This window comes from Paramisgurnus dabryanus, chromosome 7 (assembly GCF_030506205.2).
Source record: "Paramisgurnus dabryanus chromosome 7, PD_genome_1.1, whole genome shotgun sequence".
NCBI classification, from domain to species: Eukaryota; Metazoa; Chordata; class Actinopteri; order Cypriniformes; family Cobitidae; genus Paramisgurnus; species Paramisgurnus dabryanus.
The window spans coordinates 8,236,480-8,251,982 of record NC_133343.1 but is presented as its reverse complement, the minus strand read 5'-3'; the positions used below and the strand labels follow the sequence as shown (position 1 = coordinate 8,251,982).

Sequence of the window (15,503 nt, the reverse complement as noted above, 5' to 3'; positions counted from 1 at the left end):
CCACTAAAGGTAGGATGAAACGGTTTTTTTTTTGTTTTAAAGCAGAGGGTCTGTTCTTTCATTTGGTATATTGTATGTTTAAATATTTAAAGAAGAACATTTTCTGGAAGACATTAAACTTTGGTGAAAATCATGAAAAACGCTGGCGCTGGCTGGCAACTTTTTTTAAAAACGCTGGCGGTGAAAGAGTTAAACATCTTCAAGATAATGATATATGTGAAAAATAAAAAAAAATTCAAACTGTAACAGGAAGTGTTTCTGGACCAGTGTTGTTTACATCTTTTGAAATGGTCTATATCCTGTCAATCAAAAGAGAACAGAAAAGTGCAATGAATTTAAGCTCTGTGTGTGTATAGGAAATACAAAAAAAATCATAGTTTAATGTTCAATATTAATGCTCATTATATGAACGAATAACATTCATGTAATCTTCAGAATTTAGTCAATGCAAGTTACTGTAATATAACCACCACTATTGGTATCGGCAGATATCAGTGAAAATATCTGGCTATCAGTATCGGTGGAATTTTTATTTAATTAAAACGTATGGTAAAGTTATTTTCTTGCTTTTGTAATGCTGTATTGAACAAATTAAGTTGATACTTGGAGAAATACGGCAAATTTAAGTGTATTATAGTATAAATATGAAAATAGTTTTTATCAATCATTTAAATGATTTTATTTTCTATTAATGCACAACTTTCTCTTTAGCACCATCTTGAGGCTAAGGATGCAGAGCTTAAAGAAGTCAAGGAAGCACATGAGAAGGCAGAGGAAGAGTACATGGAAAAGGAGCGTGCCTTACAGGAAGAGCTCCTAGCAGTCAAACACAATCTGGAGGATTGTCAGAAACAACATGAGGACCAGCAGAAAAAACTGGAGGAGAAACACAACAGAGAAGTGAGTAGGAAATCCATTAAAAAACAAGATCCTTGATCAAAGAGTTATCATATATTAAATGTACCACTTGTAAAAGTTGTTTGTGTAAATGACCGATACATCAATTGTCCTACAAAATTACCTTTTTTTTTAATCACTTCATCACCCAACCTCCAGATTGAAGAGTTGAATTTGCGCTCTGAAAGGGAACTTACCAAGCTGCGTTCTCACCTTGAAGAAGAACAGAAGAAACAGATCAGCTTGATCAAACAGGTTAAACAACCTGTTGTTTATACTACCTATTGTGTATCTTAAATTCTTTGCACCAGCCATATGCGTTTGTGTATCTCTCTACTGTACCAGGTGCATGAGCGAGAAAACGAGAGGGAGTTGACCCAGCTGGCAGATCAACAGAGTGAGGAAATCGAGAGACTCAAGGATGAGATCTCCAGAGAGCTGCGAGATGGCCTGGAGGCTGCACATCAGGCTGAGCTCCTTCAAACACAAGTACATACTTGTCCTTAATTGGCTTTTTGAAGTATCGGGGTTCATTTGGCATGTAATGCTAACAAACTGCATAGTACACAACATATAGAATTTAAATCTATGGTGACCAAGTTTTATCAATTTTGGTATAATGTCACAAAACGCAAACATCTTGTTGTATGCCGAAAGTTTGGCATCTACTTTCCATAACAATTGCATTTAAATGAATTTGATTAAGTGTTGTCTTATATTTGTGTGCTCAGAGCCACCACAATCTGGAGTTTGAAGCCTTGCGACTGAGCCTGACTAACTTGCATGAAGCTCAGCTGGAGCATGTACAAGACAACATGCAAAAAGAGAAGGAGGCGGCCCTCATTGAGCTGCAGACCGCGTTGCGGGAGAAATGGTCGCAGGAGAGCGCCATGCTGCAGACGCGGCAGCAGTTTGAGCTGGAAAGACTCTGGGAGCAGAGTCGAGAGCAGGAGGAACGAATCCAGCGGCTGCACCAGCAGGAGATCGGTGAGTAGAGCGAACAGGGCTGCAGTTATAGTATAAAGTTGGAGTTGATGACTTAGTATGTATGTTATGTATACATGTATATGCTGTCCTTGTATAGGTAATCTAAATGAGGAGTGGGAGAGGAGAGTTTTGAAAGAGAGGAATTCTGTGGACCAGTTGCAGGCCAGTAAACTGGAGGTGAAAATTCTCAGCAGATCTTGACACATCAAATACCTGCCAATCGATGTGCATGCCTTAATTTGCCCAAGTTTTATTTTATTCTCCCTGAAGGATCTAAAAGCTGAGGCTGAAAAAGCTAAAACTGATCTCCAGGGTCAGTTAAGTAATGCCTATCAGAACCTAAGCAAGACCCAAATGGACCTCAGTGAGGCTCAGGCTTTACTGGCTGAGACGCAACATAGACTAGAAGAGCTGAAGCGTTCCAGAGACGAGGACGTGAAGAATCTAGAGGAAGAACTCAAGCAAGCCTTGGCTGACAGAGATGCTGCTGCTCGTGAGTATCACAACACCAAACCACGGTGTGAACACAGTGCACACCTAAAATTTAAATGTTGATACGTTTGCCTTTTTGTTTCTTTGTCTATCCAGGTGCAGTTGAGGAGCTGGTGGCATGTCACAAGGTGGCGCTCCAAGAGCAAAAGGACCGTGCCCGAGCCTTAGAAGAGAGAGAAAAAGAGCTAAAGCAAGAGGTACTTAGCATGCCACCGTGCATATGGGCTGCACAAACAGTTAAAATCCAAATACTGTCGATTTTATAAGAAGCAAATTCTTTACGTAAGGTTGAGCGTCTTCAGTCGGAAAGGGATGAACAGAAGGCCAGCTTAGAACAGGAGATCTCAAACCTCTGGTCGCAGCTGGAGTGCATGCGAACCAACAGACAAGAGCTTGGAGGTAAGTTTAACTATATCTCATGAAAAGCCGTTTACTGCCTTTTGCTGGGCTTGGAGTCCAGTTTTAATACTTACATTTGTTTGTATAGAGCTGAAGGAGCAGTTGCTAGCACGGTCATCGCGAGTTGATGACATTGAGCGGTTAAAACAGGAGTTTGCTCAGCAGCGGCAGGAAATCAAAGAACAAAACGAATCCGAGCTCGAAAACCTGCGCACCTACTTCGAACAGAGACTCCGGGCCACTGAAGAGAGCCATCGTGAGGAGATCGCACTGCTGCAGCTCCGCCTCGTACAGGAAGCTCTGGAGGACTCGGTGCTCAAGACTGGGGATGCAAGGTTTGGATTGGAATTTCTTATCATTTTATTCAAAGCTACTTTTAAGTTAACAATAGCACATCGAAAGTGGCACTTTGAAATGATGGTCTTTTAAAAAAATCAAAGTCAGATGGAAGTGTTCAGTGTGGTAAGGACAACAACAATAAACTGACTTTAAACTATATAGTAGGAAAGCATAATAATATGTTGTGTTTTGTAGCCTCTCTGAAGATAATGATGAGAGGAGTGATGCTATGGCAGAAATCACACAACAGCTGGAGAAACACAAGGTGAATTTATTCCATATTTTGAGTATTATGCACAAACATGTTTAAAGTCAACATTTTATACATTTTCGTGCTCTAGATGTTCGTGATTCATTGCTTCACTTTTTTCCAAAAAGAAGGTGATTGTACTGTAACTGTATGTGTGTGTGTCTGGTACAGGAGGAGCTGGACTCTCTACGGCTAAAGTTGGAGGATAGACACCAGCAGGAACTCCAGCATCTGAGGTCCACCATGGCCCTTGCTTACAAGGAAGACTTGTTGCAGGCTCGCACGGAGCTCACTGACCGATACTACAAAGACATCGACCAGCTCAACACTAAACACGCACATGAACTGGAGCAGCTCCGAGCCAAACTCTCAGATAATCACATCAAAGGTGAAGCTTTGTTTATTGGCCAAAGAGGGCAATGTTTAATTGCTTGATGAAGCTGGACCAGCCCTAATAGGGGACCCTGTCTGTAAAATCCAGGCTAAAGTTTTACAATCTAATTTTGAGATTAGAGCATCAAAGTTTGATTTGTTTCTTTGGTTTCACATTGATTTCAATCTTTAATACTGACAAAGCCATAGAAGACCATATCAAAGACATCAGGAAAATATTTTTAAAGGATGTATTTTAAAGGATGATTATCATAATTCCCCCTCTTGGACTCACAGCCTGAAGGTTAACTCCTGTTAGCATTGCAATGTGCTTGAATCTTTTAAACATGGTAATGAGCATCACATTTCCTGCTGATGTCAGAGGTATTCAGACAAATCACAATGTACAGATTAGCTGGCCAATCAGGGACACAGAGCTTTTTAAATTTGTACGTATCAGGAAGAGCGTGAAATCTGGAGCTACAAAAATGTATGGTGTATTTGTTTGGAAGAACTTGGTAAAAAAACCTTAAAACAACCAAATTTCTCTTTCTCTCATCAGAAATAACCAAGTTACGACTACAGTCAACACACGAAGTGGCTAAACAGGTGGAGGAGAGGACTCAACAGCATCAGGTCACTGTGATCCAGCTGGAGAGCCAGCTGTCTCTAAAGCACTTGCAGGATCTGGAAACAACCTCTGAACAACACCGAGAGAGGCTCAGACAGATGGAGGAGACCGTAAGTGTGCACACAAAAGCAGGTCTTTATTATTTGGCTATTTTAGCCTAAAACCTTTTTTGTACATGGTTTGTACTTTGTTTAATCACCTCAAGCAATCTTTGAATACACACAGTTTTTGTTGAGTGCTTTTTTTATTTTCCTGTTCAAAGCATCAGAAAGATCTTGAGAAGGCACAAACAGCAGAGAGGAGTCTTGTGACTGAGGAATTCACCCAAAAGAGCGCTGCAGAGCAGGCCCGGCTTAAGGAGCAGCTCCAGGCCCAAGCTGATGAGCATCTGGCTGTCCAGACGGAAGAGCTTAGGAGAGCCGCCCAGGAAGAAAGAATAAAGCTGGAGCAAAAGCTTGAAGAGGTACAGAAGCTCCTTGAATCAGAAAGGGAGAGGCTTCAAGCACTGCAGATGAGTCTAGATTGTGAGGAAAACCCTCAGCTGATGGCACTGAAGCAGAAACTTCAGGCGCAGTACGACAGAGAGATGAGCACTGCAAAGATCGCCATGGCAGCAGAGGTGAAGGAGTTAAACGCGCTACTTCAGGATCAGACAGAGAGCAAGCTACAGGATGCCCTCTGCAGGTCAGCGACACTTATTACACCACAAATGCATAACACATTAGTGATACCTTGTGTAGTTTGTTGAAGAGACATTTAAACTTAAAGTACCATAGCAATATTTTTTAAGCAAACGCAGCTCATTTTGTTTCAGAAAATGCAAATTCTTTTGTAAAGAAGGTATATGCTTATCCATATGTCATGTGTTTAGGCACCTAGAAGAGAAAAAGCAACTGGAAGAGAAGTTGAGCCATCAAAGAGATGCAATGCTGGATCAACAGAAAGAAAAGCATGCCGTGGAGATACAGGCCCAGAAGGCTCTTTTGGACCAGTATGCTTCTCAGTTAGAGCATCTAAAAGTGGAGTGTCAGGAACTTAAAGTACACCACCAAGAGGAACTGGAATCCCTAAGGATCAATCACAAAAAATCCCTGGAGAACATAGAGATGGAGCTTACAAAGAAACACAAGGCGGAGCTCGACAAACTGGATGCTGTATTTCAGGAGACCAACCTGGCACAGCTCGAAGCTCAAGAGGCGGAGCTTAAGGCACAACACAAACAAGAGAAGGAGGAGCTTGAGGAACGATTGTTGTCAAACATGGATACACTAGAGAACACTTACCTGAAAGAGATCCAGGCCGTACGGGATGAGAAGGAGGGAGAACTGCGTGAACTTCGGGCCTTGCTAGAACAACGCTTTACTGGAGAGATTGAAAGGGTGAGGAGAGAAGAGCAAACCATCAGAGAGGAGCTCAGAAGTGAGCTAGCAAAGGTCCATATGGATAAGTTCACGGCAATGGCGATGGAACTACGGCAAGCTCATCAGGTGAGTGCCATGATGGATACATTTTGTTTGGATTTTGGGTGTTTTGGTTGCCATGCAGAGTTTAGTCCAGAGAGACGTGTACCACTCTATTTGTAGGTGCAACATTGTATTGTAGGTCAAGTGATTAATAATAAAACATAATTTGTTTTAAGTTCTTTATGTATTCTCCCCTCCCGATCATTGCATAGGAGCAAAATGCTAGTGCTGCAAAATGTGCATATTATTTCAAAACAGACTTAGTTGGTCTTAAACGGACACTCATTTTTTTGGAAAATATGCTCATTTTCCAGCTCCCCTAGAGTTAAGCATATTTAATTTTTACTGTTTTGGAATCCATTCAACTGATCTCCGGGTCTGGTGGTACCACTTTTAGCATAAATAAGCATAATTCATTGAATCCAGGGCTCCAGACTAGGGATGGGCATGATTAATCGACGATCGATAATTCATCGTTAAGAATTTAGTCGATGACGTTAATTTGTTATTGATTAATCGAATCCTTTTTTTATCTAATGCAGGTTGCGTTGCCTAGCGTAGCGTGTGTCTTGAAGCAATTAAATGAATTTCACTGTGTGGCAGCAGTTCAACATTTTACCACCAGGGTGCAATTTTTGACGCCATACTCCGTTATCTGTGACCTTCCGTTTTTATTTCAGTTCCGTTTGTCTAACTAAATGTAGTTTAACTGTTTGCCACAAGTTGATCTTGTAATAAAGGTTTTACGGAGGAAAACGCGCTGTATTTTTGTATGCAACAAATTTTGAATTATAAAAGTTAAATAATTATTTTTTATGATAAAAATATTAATGATTAATCGATAGTCAATCGTTAATTCTCCCGACAATCGACTAAAACAATTTAATCAAATGCCCATCCCTACTCCAGACTAACTTTTTACTAGGAGCACAGTGGCCCCCAACTGAAAATTTTAGGGGCACAACCAGACAATTTAGGGGCACACACCGTAAATCAACATGCTAACCAAATATTCACATTTACTAATTTCCACTGTATTACTAATAAATACTTGATGATAGATGCCGAAATTACAATGTGCTGTTTCAAATTCAGTGTCACATTTTATTGTGCACTTTTGGAAATAAAGGTCAAATTTACTGGTTGTACATGTGCGACTGGATGTAAAATTCAGTGGCACACTCTCAAATTTTAGGGGCAAAATGCCACCATTTGGGGGCAGTCTGGAGCCCTGGAATCTGATGATTAGACCATTAGCATCGTGGTAAAAAATGGTACCGCCAGACCTGGAGATCGGCTGAATGGGTTCCAAAGTGGTAAAATTAAATGTTTAACTCTAAAGGAGCTGGAAAATAAGCATATTTTCAAAAAAGTGGAGTGTCTCTTTAAATAAACCCCACTACATTTCAGTCAGATACATTTCTAAAACATATTTACACAGGATGCATGCAAAAATATAGTTTGCATCTTTTGTCTTTGTCTTCTAACATAGATTTACAACATGTTTATTTGCCCATGCAGGAGGAGATGTCCGAAGTGCTCTCTTCCCAGAGGTCAGCTCTGGAGAATGAGCATCATTGTGCTCTGGAAACCCTTCAGCAGCAGGTAGTTGCTCTTGAGAATCAACATAGCGCCGCCCTGTTGGAGATTACTAATATTGCCACTGAAGAAAAACTAAGGCAACAGCAACAAATGGACGCGCTGGTCACTCAGCATCAGCAACAGCTTCAGGTATGTGTTGCATAAAAGTTACAATAAATTCACAAAATGGCTCAAATACCGTGTTTTTTACATTTTAGATGTTTTCAGCATGGATTGCTTGTCTTATGCCTTATATTATAGGTTATTTCATGAAATAACCCCCTTCTTTATTTGCCTCTCATACCTCAGGAGTTGAGGGAAGTATCCACCAGGGAGCTGGAAGCTCTGCGGAGGGAGTTGGAGGAACAGGCGTCAAGGCAACGACTCCAATCTCAGGATGAGGCAGAGCTTCTTAAGTGTCAATCTGTAGCACAGCTACAACAGAAAATTGCCCAGTTAAAGGTGAGCTCAGGGGTGTGGTGAGAGCCATATTCTGCACAACCATTTTCTTCCCAAAACTGGACACATAAATTGTCGTTTGCAGAAAAACTGATTATAATATGGTGACGTTTACATCAAAGATAGGCTAAAAATATGTAATTTCAAGCCTATGTTTCAAGCTCTCTAGTTTGCATTACTGATATACATTTAAAGCTGCCGTCGGCAACTCTGGAGGATTGAGCAGTTTCCAAATGTTTACAATTTCATGTACCTCCCCCACTACCATCGAGCAACCTCCCTTCTCGAGCTCGTCCTCGTCAGCGCGTGTGCACCAGTATTATTGTGAATGCATACTTGGCAAGAATACTTAGATTACTTGCATAACACTCCGAAATACAATAAATGGTTGATAAAGCACAATTACCTGTAGAGAAGAAATGTGGCAAGCTCTACATCCAGCTTGAACCCTTTAAAATCTCATAGATTCCTCCACCTTTCAAATGCTGGTCCGATATTGATCCTAGTTTTATTACGGCCAAGGTCGCTTTCTATCTTTGTTTCCTTCTTTTCATTGGTTGTTTTCCTAGCTTTGGTTGTTAACCGAGGAATCAGAAGTTTATTAGTGAAAGTTCTCTTCGCCATTACGCTGCGTTTAATCCAACACGCTTGTGAACTTCAGACGGATGCACGTGATATTGTAACGCGCATAAGGGGGATCTGTGGCGCGTGCAGGTACTGTGATTGACAGGCAGATTTTACACAGCCCTGCGCTGATTGGACCAAATGAACCGGCCTGCGCTGATTGGACCAAATGAACTGGGAGCGGTGGATTTTTGCAAAACAAATAACAGGCTCTAGGTGGAGCTAGAAGCGCGGGTTTTTTTCTTAAACAGTCTAATTTATGTTGTTCTATCGGAGCATAGTGTTGGTTTCAGTGAATATGGTAAAAAAATATGATCAAAATAGTTGCCGACCGCAGCTTTAACATATTTGGTCACTTTTTGCTTGTTTTTGACCACATAATATTCTTGCTTTAAGCCAATTGATTTTTTTCCGATTTGACGTTTGTGCACGTTGTTCAAATTCAAATAACACAACACTCTTTCTTCTAATCTCATGTTAATCTTAAGTATCTATAGAGTTGTATTGCATCCTTCATATCTCGGACGAGTTTTTAGTTTTATCTGATTTACAAAAAACAGATCAGCTGAACTGGTAAGGTATTAGGAAGCTGAACAAGCTTAAATTTTCCTCAAAAACACACTTTGGTGTTGTTGATTTCATGTCATCTCCTCTTGGTTGGTGTGTTGGTGCGCTATTCTGGGTGAAGTGCCCATATAAGGACTTTCACTGTACTTCCAGCACTGTTCCGAAAACACACTTTGGCCCAGTTGTTGATTCTTTGTCTTAACCCAAATGACGCTATATTTCAAGTGCAACGCTGTTGACGACTTCTACTCGATTGAGGTGCGCTAATGGGCATTCTCTCTGGGTGTGCTTTTCTGGGGAAATGGCCCATAAAAGTAACAAAGCAAAGTTATGATGTATGAATCTCTGATGTTTTAAAAAAAAACGTCCCGAAAATTGGGTCGTGGAAAGTGTGTGTTTGTGCATCACACAGTAATCAACAATTGCTAAGCCTATTGCAGTGTTGGGGGAGGAAACATTTGCACTGGGGGGACGGTCTGCTCTAAGATTAAATTAATCTAACTAATCTCACCCTTCCATTGGCTTCCATTATTCATGGTAAACCAAAGGGATATTTTGGAATGCTTTAAAAAACGAGCTTAAAGAGAAGACTTTTTCAGACAGGTTAAAAACATAGTATTTCTGGCATTACACCCTGCTTGTTTTGATAGCTGGCCACTTTCCCATTGGAGAATTAGAGCAGTCCTCTCTGTATTAATCCTACAGATGGGAGGAAATGTAGGGACATGTGAGAGATGACTGAGGATTTAAGATCTGTGTGGGTTTTTTGTGCATGTTACAGTTCATGGGATTGTGAATGATTTTGTTTTTGTTCTGTCTAGAGAACATTTGGGGAGCATGAGGTAAAGACATGGCAGTAAAAAAAGCTTTTGTTGCAACTACATGTTTTTTTTATTAATTTTGTGTGTGTGTTTCAGGGTGAGTTGGAAAAAGAGAAGGCTGTTGCTATTGAGGAGCTGAACAAAACTTTAAAACAGCAGCATGAACAAACTGAACTCGCCTACAGAGAGAAGATGAGTGAACTCACAGCACAACTACAGCAACTGGAAACTGTAGTGTCACAGGTACAGCAGACACGTGTACAGTGAAAGGTGCATTGTGTAACTTTTAGAAGGATCTGTTGACCGAAATGCAATATAATATACATAACTATTACTTTACAAAATGCACTATATTGTGTTTAGTACCTTTTTATAATGAGCCGTTTTTGTCTACATACACTGCGGGTCCCCTTACATGGAAGTCGTCGCCATGTTTGGACAAACTGTTCTATAGAGCACATTTTTGTAATTACGTCGTCTCAAGCAGTGACATGTTTGTTTTGTGGGGTCTACTGTAGCTCGTCAATGCAATGAAAATGAGGGGTTAGCTGTGGACTGAGCCTTTGGTTGCAATTCTCACTGCTAGATGCTGCTAAAATCTACTCAGTGGATCTTGTGGCACAACTACAGCAATTAAACACTGCTGGAAAATTTGAGTAACCAAGCCAACATTGAGACACTGATTTCTGATTAATTGTCAGATAGTTGATAAAAAAATAGTTTTTTGTTCTTAAAGGATCTTTGGACAGTTTGACGGATGCCAAGGAGGATTAGGGCCAAGCTAAAATAAAAAATTTTGAGATTAAAGTCATATGCGTAATCACTAGGGGTGGGAATCGCTTGGACCCTCATGAATCGATTCAGAATCGATTCTTAGGGTCCCGATTCGATTCAGAATCGATTCTTGACGTACTAATTTGCATATCTGTGACGTCATTACGTCGCATTTGCTTTCAAAGCCAGGTTAATGTTTGCGCTTTTGCTAGTCTCTGAACTGTCATATACTGTACTTTAATGCAACTAGGGATAAATAATGTCATTCTTATATACATACATGTCCTGTTTCTGTTGTAAGACATTAAAACCAGTAAAAATATTAATTAAACGTGACATATTAATTCTATATGTTAACCGGCATTAACTTCCACGAACGTTAAGCGTCTAATCATCATCATTATACACAGTGATTGGCAGTATTACTGTATTTATATAATGCAGCGCACCCAGCGACTGAATAACAAACTATGTGCATATTTTTACAGAAGTATATTCATGTTATATCTAAACAGTCTGCGGATGGTTTAGGGCAGGGGTGTACAATACGTCGATCGCAAAGGCAATGCCGGTAGATCGCACAACTGCTGCTCCACGTGCAAAATTGTCATTATGGTCTTTTGGAGTAATTGTGAAACATGCAGGTCTTTTTGAGTTGCTGCACCTTTCTTCTCAAATGTGTTTTGCCATGCCACTGCAGCTCAGTCGTCTTTAACTTCCAAAATTCACATGGATGCGCATTCTTGCCTCACGCAGTTGCTGATTCACACGCAAGGTGTGTGTGAGCGAGCAAACGAGAGTGAGAGAGAGGCCGCGTAGCGCTGATTTGTATGCTTCTGATACTGTTTGTTTCACTAAACCGCATCTCCGCTATTTTAAGGAGTACTCAACATGTACTCAAGGATTTTTTTTTAAAACTCCTCAAAAAGAATAGAGTAATGGTGACAGCCCTAAATTCAATGTAGAGATATATGCAGTATAGTCCTACAAGCATTTAAAGTGTTCTTTCTCTTCTGCTCTTGTAAGCTCGGCTATGCGCTCTTGCAGGGCGCGCTCTCTTAAGTTGTCCGTGTGCATCACCGCTCACCGCTTCTGATAACGTGACGTTATTTTGTAAACTAACATTTAAGAATCGATTCTTGACATTTGTGAATCGATTCAGAATCGGCCCACGTCCGAATCGCGATTCATCTAAGAATCAATTTTTTTGCCCACCCCTAGTAATCACTGTGTAAATGCATTAAACCACATTAAGTGTTTTCTTTCATGGTTTTCTAAGGGAATGCGCTTAACTTAAAACTTTCTTTTAATGAGAACACGTCTAAGTGAAACTTACTCATAAAAATTACATTATTCTCAAATTATTAAAGCAATAAACCCCAAGAAGCAGTGGGTTACCAGTGCATTTATATAACAGCTGAGGGGCGTTTTCAAATTGTGCCTAAAACCCCCTTAGCTGTTATAAAATGCACTGTAACCCCACTGCTTCGAGGGGTTTATTGCGTTTATAAAACGGTTACTTCATATGCATAATGTTAGCGGGATTTTATCAAATAAAACACAAATATGTTGCAATTATATTAGTACAAATATTACTCTTCCGCCAAAGTAGTTCCTCAGAATCAAGTGTGACTGAAACAGAGCGCAGTTCCCAACTAACAGAGATGCAGCAAAGATACAATGAAAATATGATTTAAGACTGTGGTATTTATTTTATAAATCACCATTCATCTAATTTATACATTAATATTTATAGTGTGCAACTGTTGAAGTGATGATCAAATATGTTTGGAAGCATGCTGAACTCTTTCCCTGTCAGCGTTTTTTTTTTTAAGTTGCCACCCAGTTTTAGTTTAATGCCTTGCAGAAAAATTATCTTCTTTAAATAAACATAAAATATCAAATGAAAGAACAGACCATCCGCTTTCAAAAAAACATCCTACCTTCATTTGTTCTCTTATCACCTCTCAATTTTTTTTTGCTAAAAGTGGAGATAATTCCATTTTTGTGAAGAACTTATGTAAGAGATCAGATTCAGAGCCATCAAAACGTACACACTGTGTTTTCAGTGTTGAGTGAATGCGTCAGTGTTTAGGTTGGGTAAGATCGCCATCTAGTGGATAATAGCGGACGTATGAAGTTCAGTTAGAAACGGCCTGATCTCACAAAATACGTGAAATAGTCACGCATTAAACTCCTCAGACAACGTTTTCTCTTTATCGACGAGATGACTCCACAATATTTATTGACAGTTATCTGGATATCGCCATTAATTGTGCAATTGTAGATAAATTAAAAATATGAATAAAGACTGTGGTGTTTATTTTCATAAATCAGTACGCAGCAACAGTGGCGCAGTGATACTTATGTAATACGGTCTGAACCGTGGGGTTACTGGTGTATTTTATCACGGCTTAGAACGCGTTTCAACCAATCAGAATGAAGAACCAGAACTGCCCGTTTTATAATATGACTTTAACACTGTATATCTGAGTTAAATCTCATTATTTAATTTTTTTCAGAAACCTCACAACTTTATTCTCACAGTTGACTTTATTCTCAAAATATTATGTCTTTATTCTCATAATTTTATTTATTTTGATTTTTGACAAAAAAAACAGACAACTCTCATTATAATGACTTCAATCTCAAGATGTTTTATTTATTTTAGCTTGGTCCTAATCCTCATTGGTAGACGTGAAATCGCAGACAGTTGTATTGATATTTTATGGGGGTGTTAGGGATTCTGCTAAACAACTTACAATGAATGCATCAGAAGTAGTGGGTGGAAAATTATACCAGAGGGTTTAGTTAAGCTCTGGTAGAGGTGGTTGTTATAGTTACATGTTCTAAAGCTTTTGTTTTGGCTTGTGTAACACACCACACACCCTTATAGCAGCCTTATTTAAATGCATGCTACATTCGCAGTTGCTGCTGTTGTTTCTTCTTTTTGGCTTTGTCCAGTTTGAGCCTAAAGTGTCCTAACTTTGTTCGACAACTACTGGAATATGCCAAAAGATAAAAAATCATTCTAAATGTTTTCAGGTTGCATAACCGCTTCCTCAAACGTTAGCGATTGGTTTACACCTCTCTGACAAACGCTTACGCAGTTCCTGTCTGGTTTCCTGTCTCTGACGTCTCTTCTACCTTTTACTCAGCTGCGTGCGGAGGTCAGTGGGCTGCAGGTGGAGCTGGAGGGCAAGCGTGCAGAGATGGACACGCTGGAAACGCTTCTGCAGCGCAGAGACCGGGAGAACCAGGAGGGAGACAATCTGCTGGCCATGCTTCGAACAGATCTTAACACAGCCACACAGCAAAGGTCAGCTGACCCGCAGGGATGTTGAAGGAAGGGGGGAACTGTAATGTTTGTTCGGGTGATTTATATTGAAGTAATGGTTATTCCAAGAGTTGAAAGCTTGCAGTTTTACCAATCTCCTATGTTTGCTAGATTGTAGGTGTGCACTTGCCTAGATATTTTTTTTATTTTACAATAAAAGTTATGAGTTTTAGTAAAACATTGCTGTTATGTTATCATCAGACAAGACCTGCAAACAGCACGTGACAAACTCCAAAGGATGCTGATCGAGATGCTTCGAATAACTATTGCAACCGAGGAGCATGTCAACCGCAAGTTAGGGGTTTGTGTATCACATGGCCGCTCTGGTGATGATACGCCCAACTCTAGGACAGCCAAGACTAGCAGTAATCCACATGAATCTGGTGCGTTACTTATGCTTCATCTCAAAATACTCTTCTTTTGCAGTTTTGATTGTTTATCACCACCAGCAATGGAAGCGTCTTACCATCTGCCTTTCTTTCAGGAGATGTGACTGGTGTGGAGGGAGATCCTGATTGCAGTGTGTGGTCTTCAGCAGTGGATGAAGGTCTGGAGTTATCTCAGAGGCTTTGTGAGAGTATGTTCTCCGGGCCCGAGGGAGAGATGGAGGCAGAAGGTGAAGAGCTCATGCTAGGAGCCTGCACACGATTGCGCACCGCTGTGGATAAACTACTGGAGCTGGTATCCGAATCTTCACAGCAGGTGCCTCAGACCCTGAACCATGTTGTATTTGTGATGGGGAAAGAGTTTTAATGAGAGATTATAATGTTAAATAATCATTCCCTCCAGGGTTTTGCAATTTATTTTTGTGATTTTCCAGAAATTTGGGCAAAATTCTTTTTTCCATCTAATTAGGATTCCAATGCTTATCTAATATTAAATTATTATTAAGACGTTCTCAAGTAATTTAATAATTAAGTGAACAGTCTTACTTAAAATAGACAGCTGTCACACAGTGGTTTTAAAAATTGGGTTGCCAGAATGATTTAAGGAAAATTTTATTAAAATAAATAATCACTTCAGCTGCATAAATGTTTTATATTAATAAGAACAAAAACTAATCCTTATCGCCAACACTAAGAGAGGTGTGTCACATAATCTTATTTTCTTGGGGTCGCTTTTTAAAAAGTCTGAAAACTACTTTATTAAGTCCAAAAGTACCTTTTTCTTTTTTTTCCTTTTTTTTCTTAAACTGTGTGTTTGCATGTGTTCAAACATTGTTATTATGCATGTATATGACCGTTCAAGTGCAAAGCCTGAAAGGTGAACTGTTCGGTCGTCACGCCCTGACAGGCGGCATGAGCACATGTTTGCTAACGCTGAGATGAGGTTATAGTGGACCGATGCCTTTCTTTTGTGTCCCAAGTTCCCAACAACTTGATGCATTTCAATTTGTTTTATAGTCCTTATATTATGACATTGCTTCACCCAGCTTTTGGCATTTATTTGAGACCACAGGTGCGCCACACTGGGTTCACACAGACCTTTAACCTATGTATCCTCATGAAAA

At 39.9% G+C, this 15,503-nt stretch overlaps 1 protein-coding gene across 4 annotated transcripts in view; it reads left to right on the top strand.

Moving 5' to 3' along the window:
- Positions 1-15,503, top strand: part of pcnt (pericentrin) — a 47,172-nt gene that overhangs the window by 10,770 nt on the left and 20,899 nt on the right. For all 4 annotated transcript variants that reach the window (XM_065240227.2, XM_065240229.2, XM_065240228.2 and 1 more), the window contains exons 7-26: positions 712-900; positions 1,057-1,152; positions 1,243-1,386; positions 1,629-1,884; positions 1,982-2,061; positions 2,155-2,377; positions 2,473-2,573; positions 2,664-2,775; positions 2,864-3,110; positions 3,310-3,379; positions 3,536-3,752; positions 4,299-4,477; positions 4,630-5,051; positions 5,239-5,854; positions 7,352-7,561; positions 7,721-7,873; positions 9,979-10,125; positions 13,815-13,975; positions 14,195-14,376; positions 14,478-14,695. In XM_065240227.2, coding sequence (XP_065096299.1) covers positions 712-900; positions 1,057-1,152; positions 1,243-1,386; positions 1,629-1,884; positions 1,982-2,061; positions 2,155-2,377; positions 2,473-2,573; positions 2,664-2,775; positions 2,864-3,110; positions 3,310-3,379; positions 3,536-3,752; positions 4,299-4,477; positions 4,630-5,051; positions 5,239-5,854; positions 7,352-7,561; positions 7,721-7,873; positions 9,979-10,125; positions 13,815-13,975; positions 14,195-14,376; positions 14,478-14,695 — 4,023 coding nt within the window. The remainder of the gene's footprint in view (positions 1-711; positions 901-1,056; positions 1,153-1,242; positions 1,387-1,628; positions 1,885-1,981; positions 2,062-2,154; positions 2,378-2,472; positions 2,574-2,663; positions 2,776-2,863; positions 3,111-3,309; positions 3,380-3,535; positions 3,753-4,298; positions 4,478-4,629; positions 5,052-5,238; positions 5,855-7,351; positions 7,562-7,720; positions 7,874-9,978; positions 10,126-13,814; positions 13,976-14,194; positions 14,377-14,477; positions 14,696-15,503) is intronic.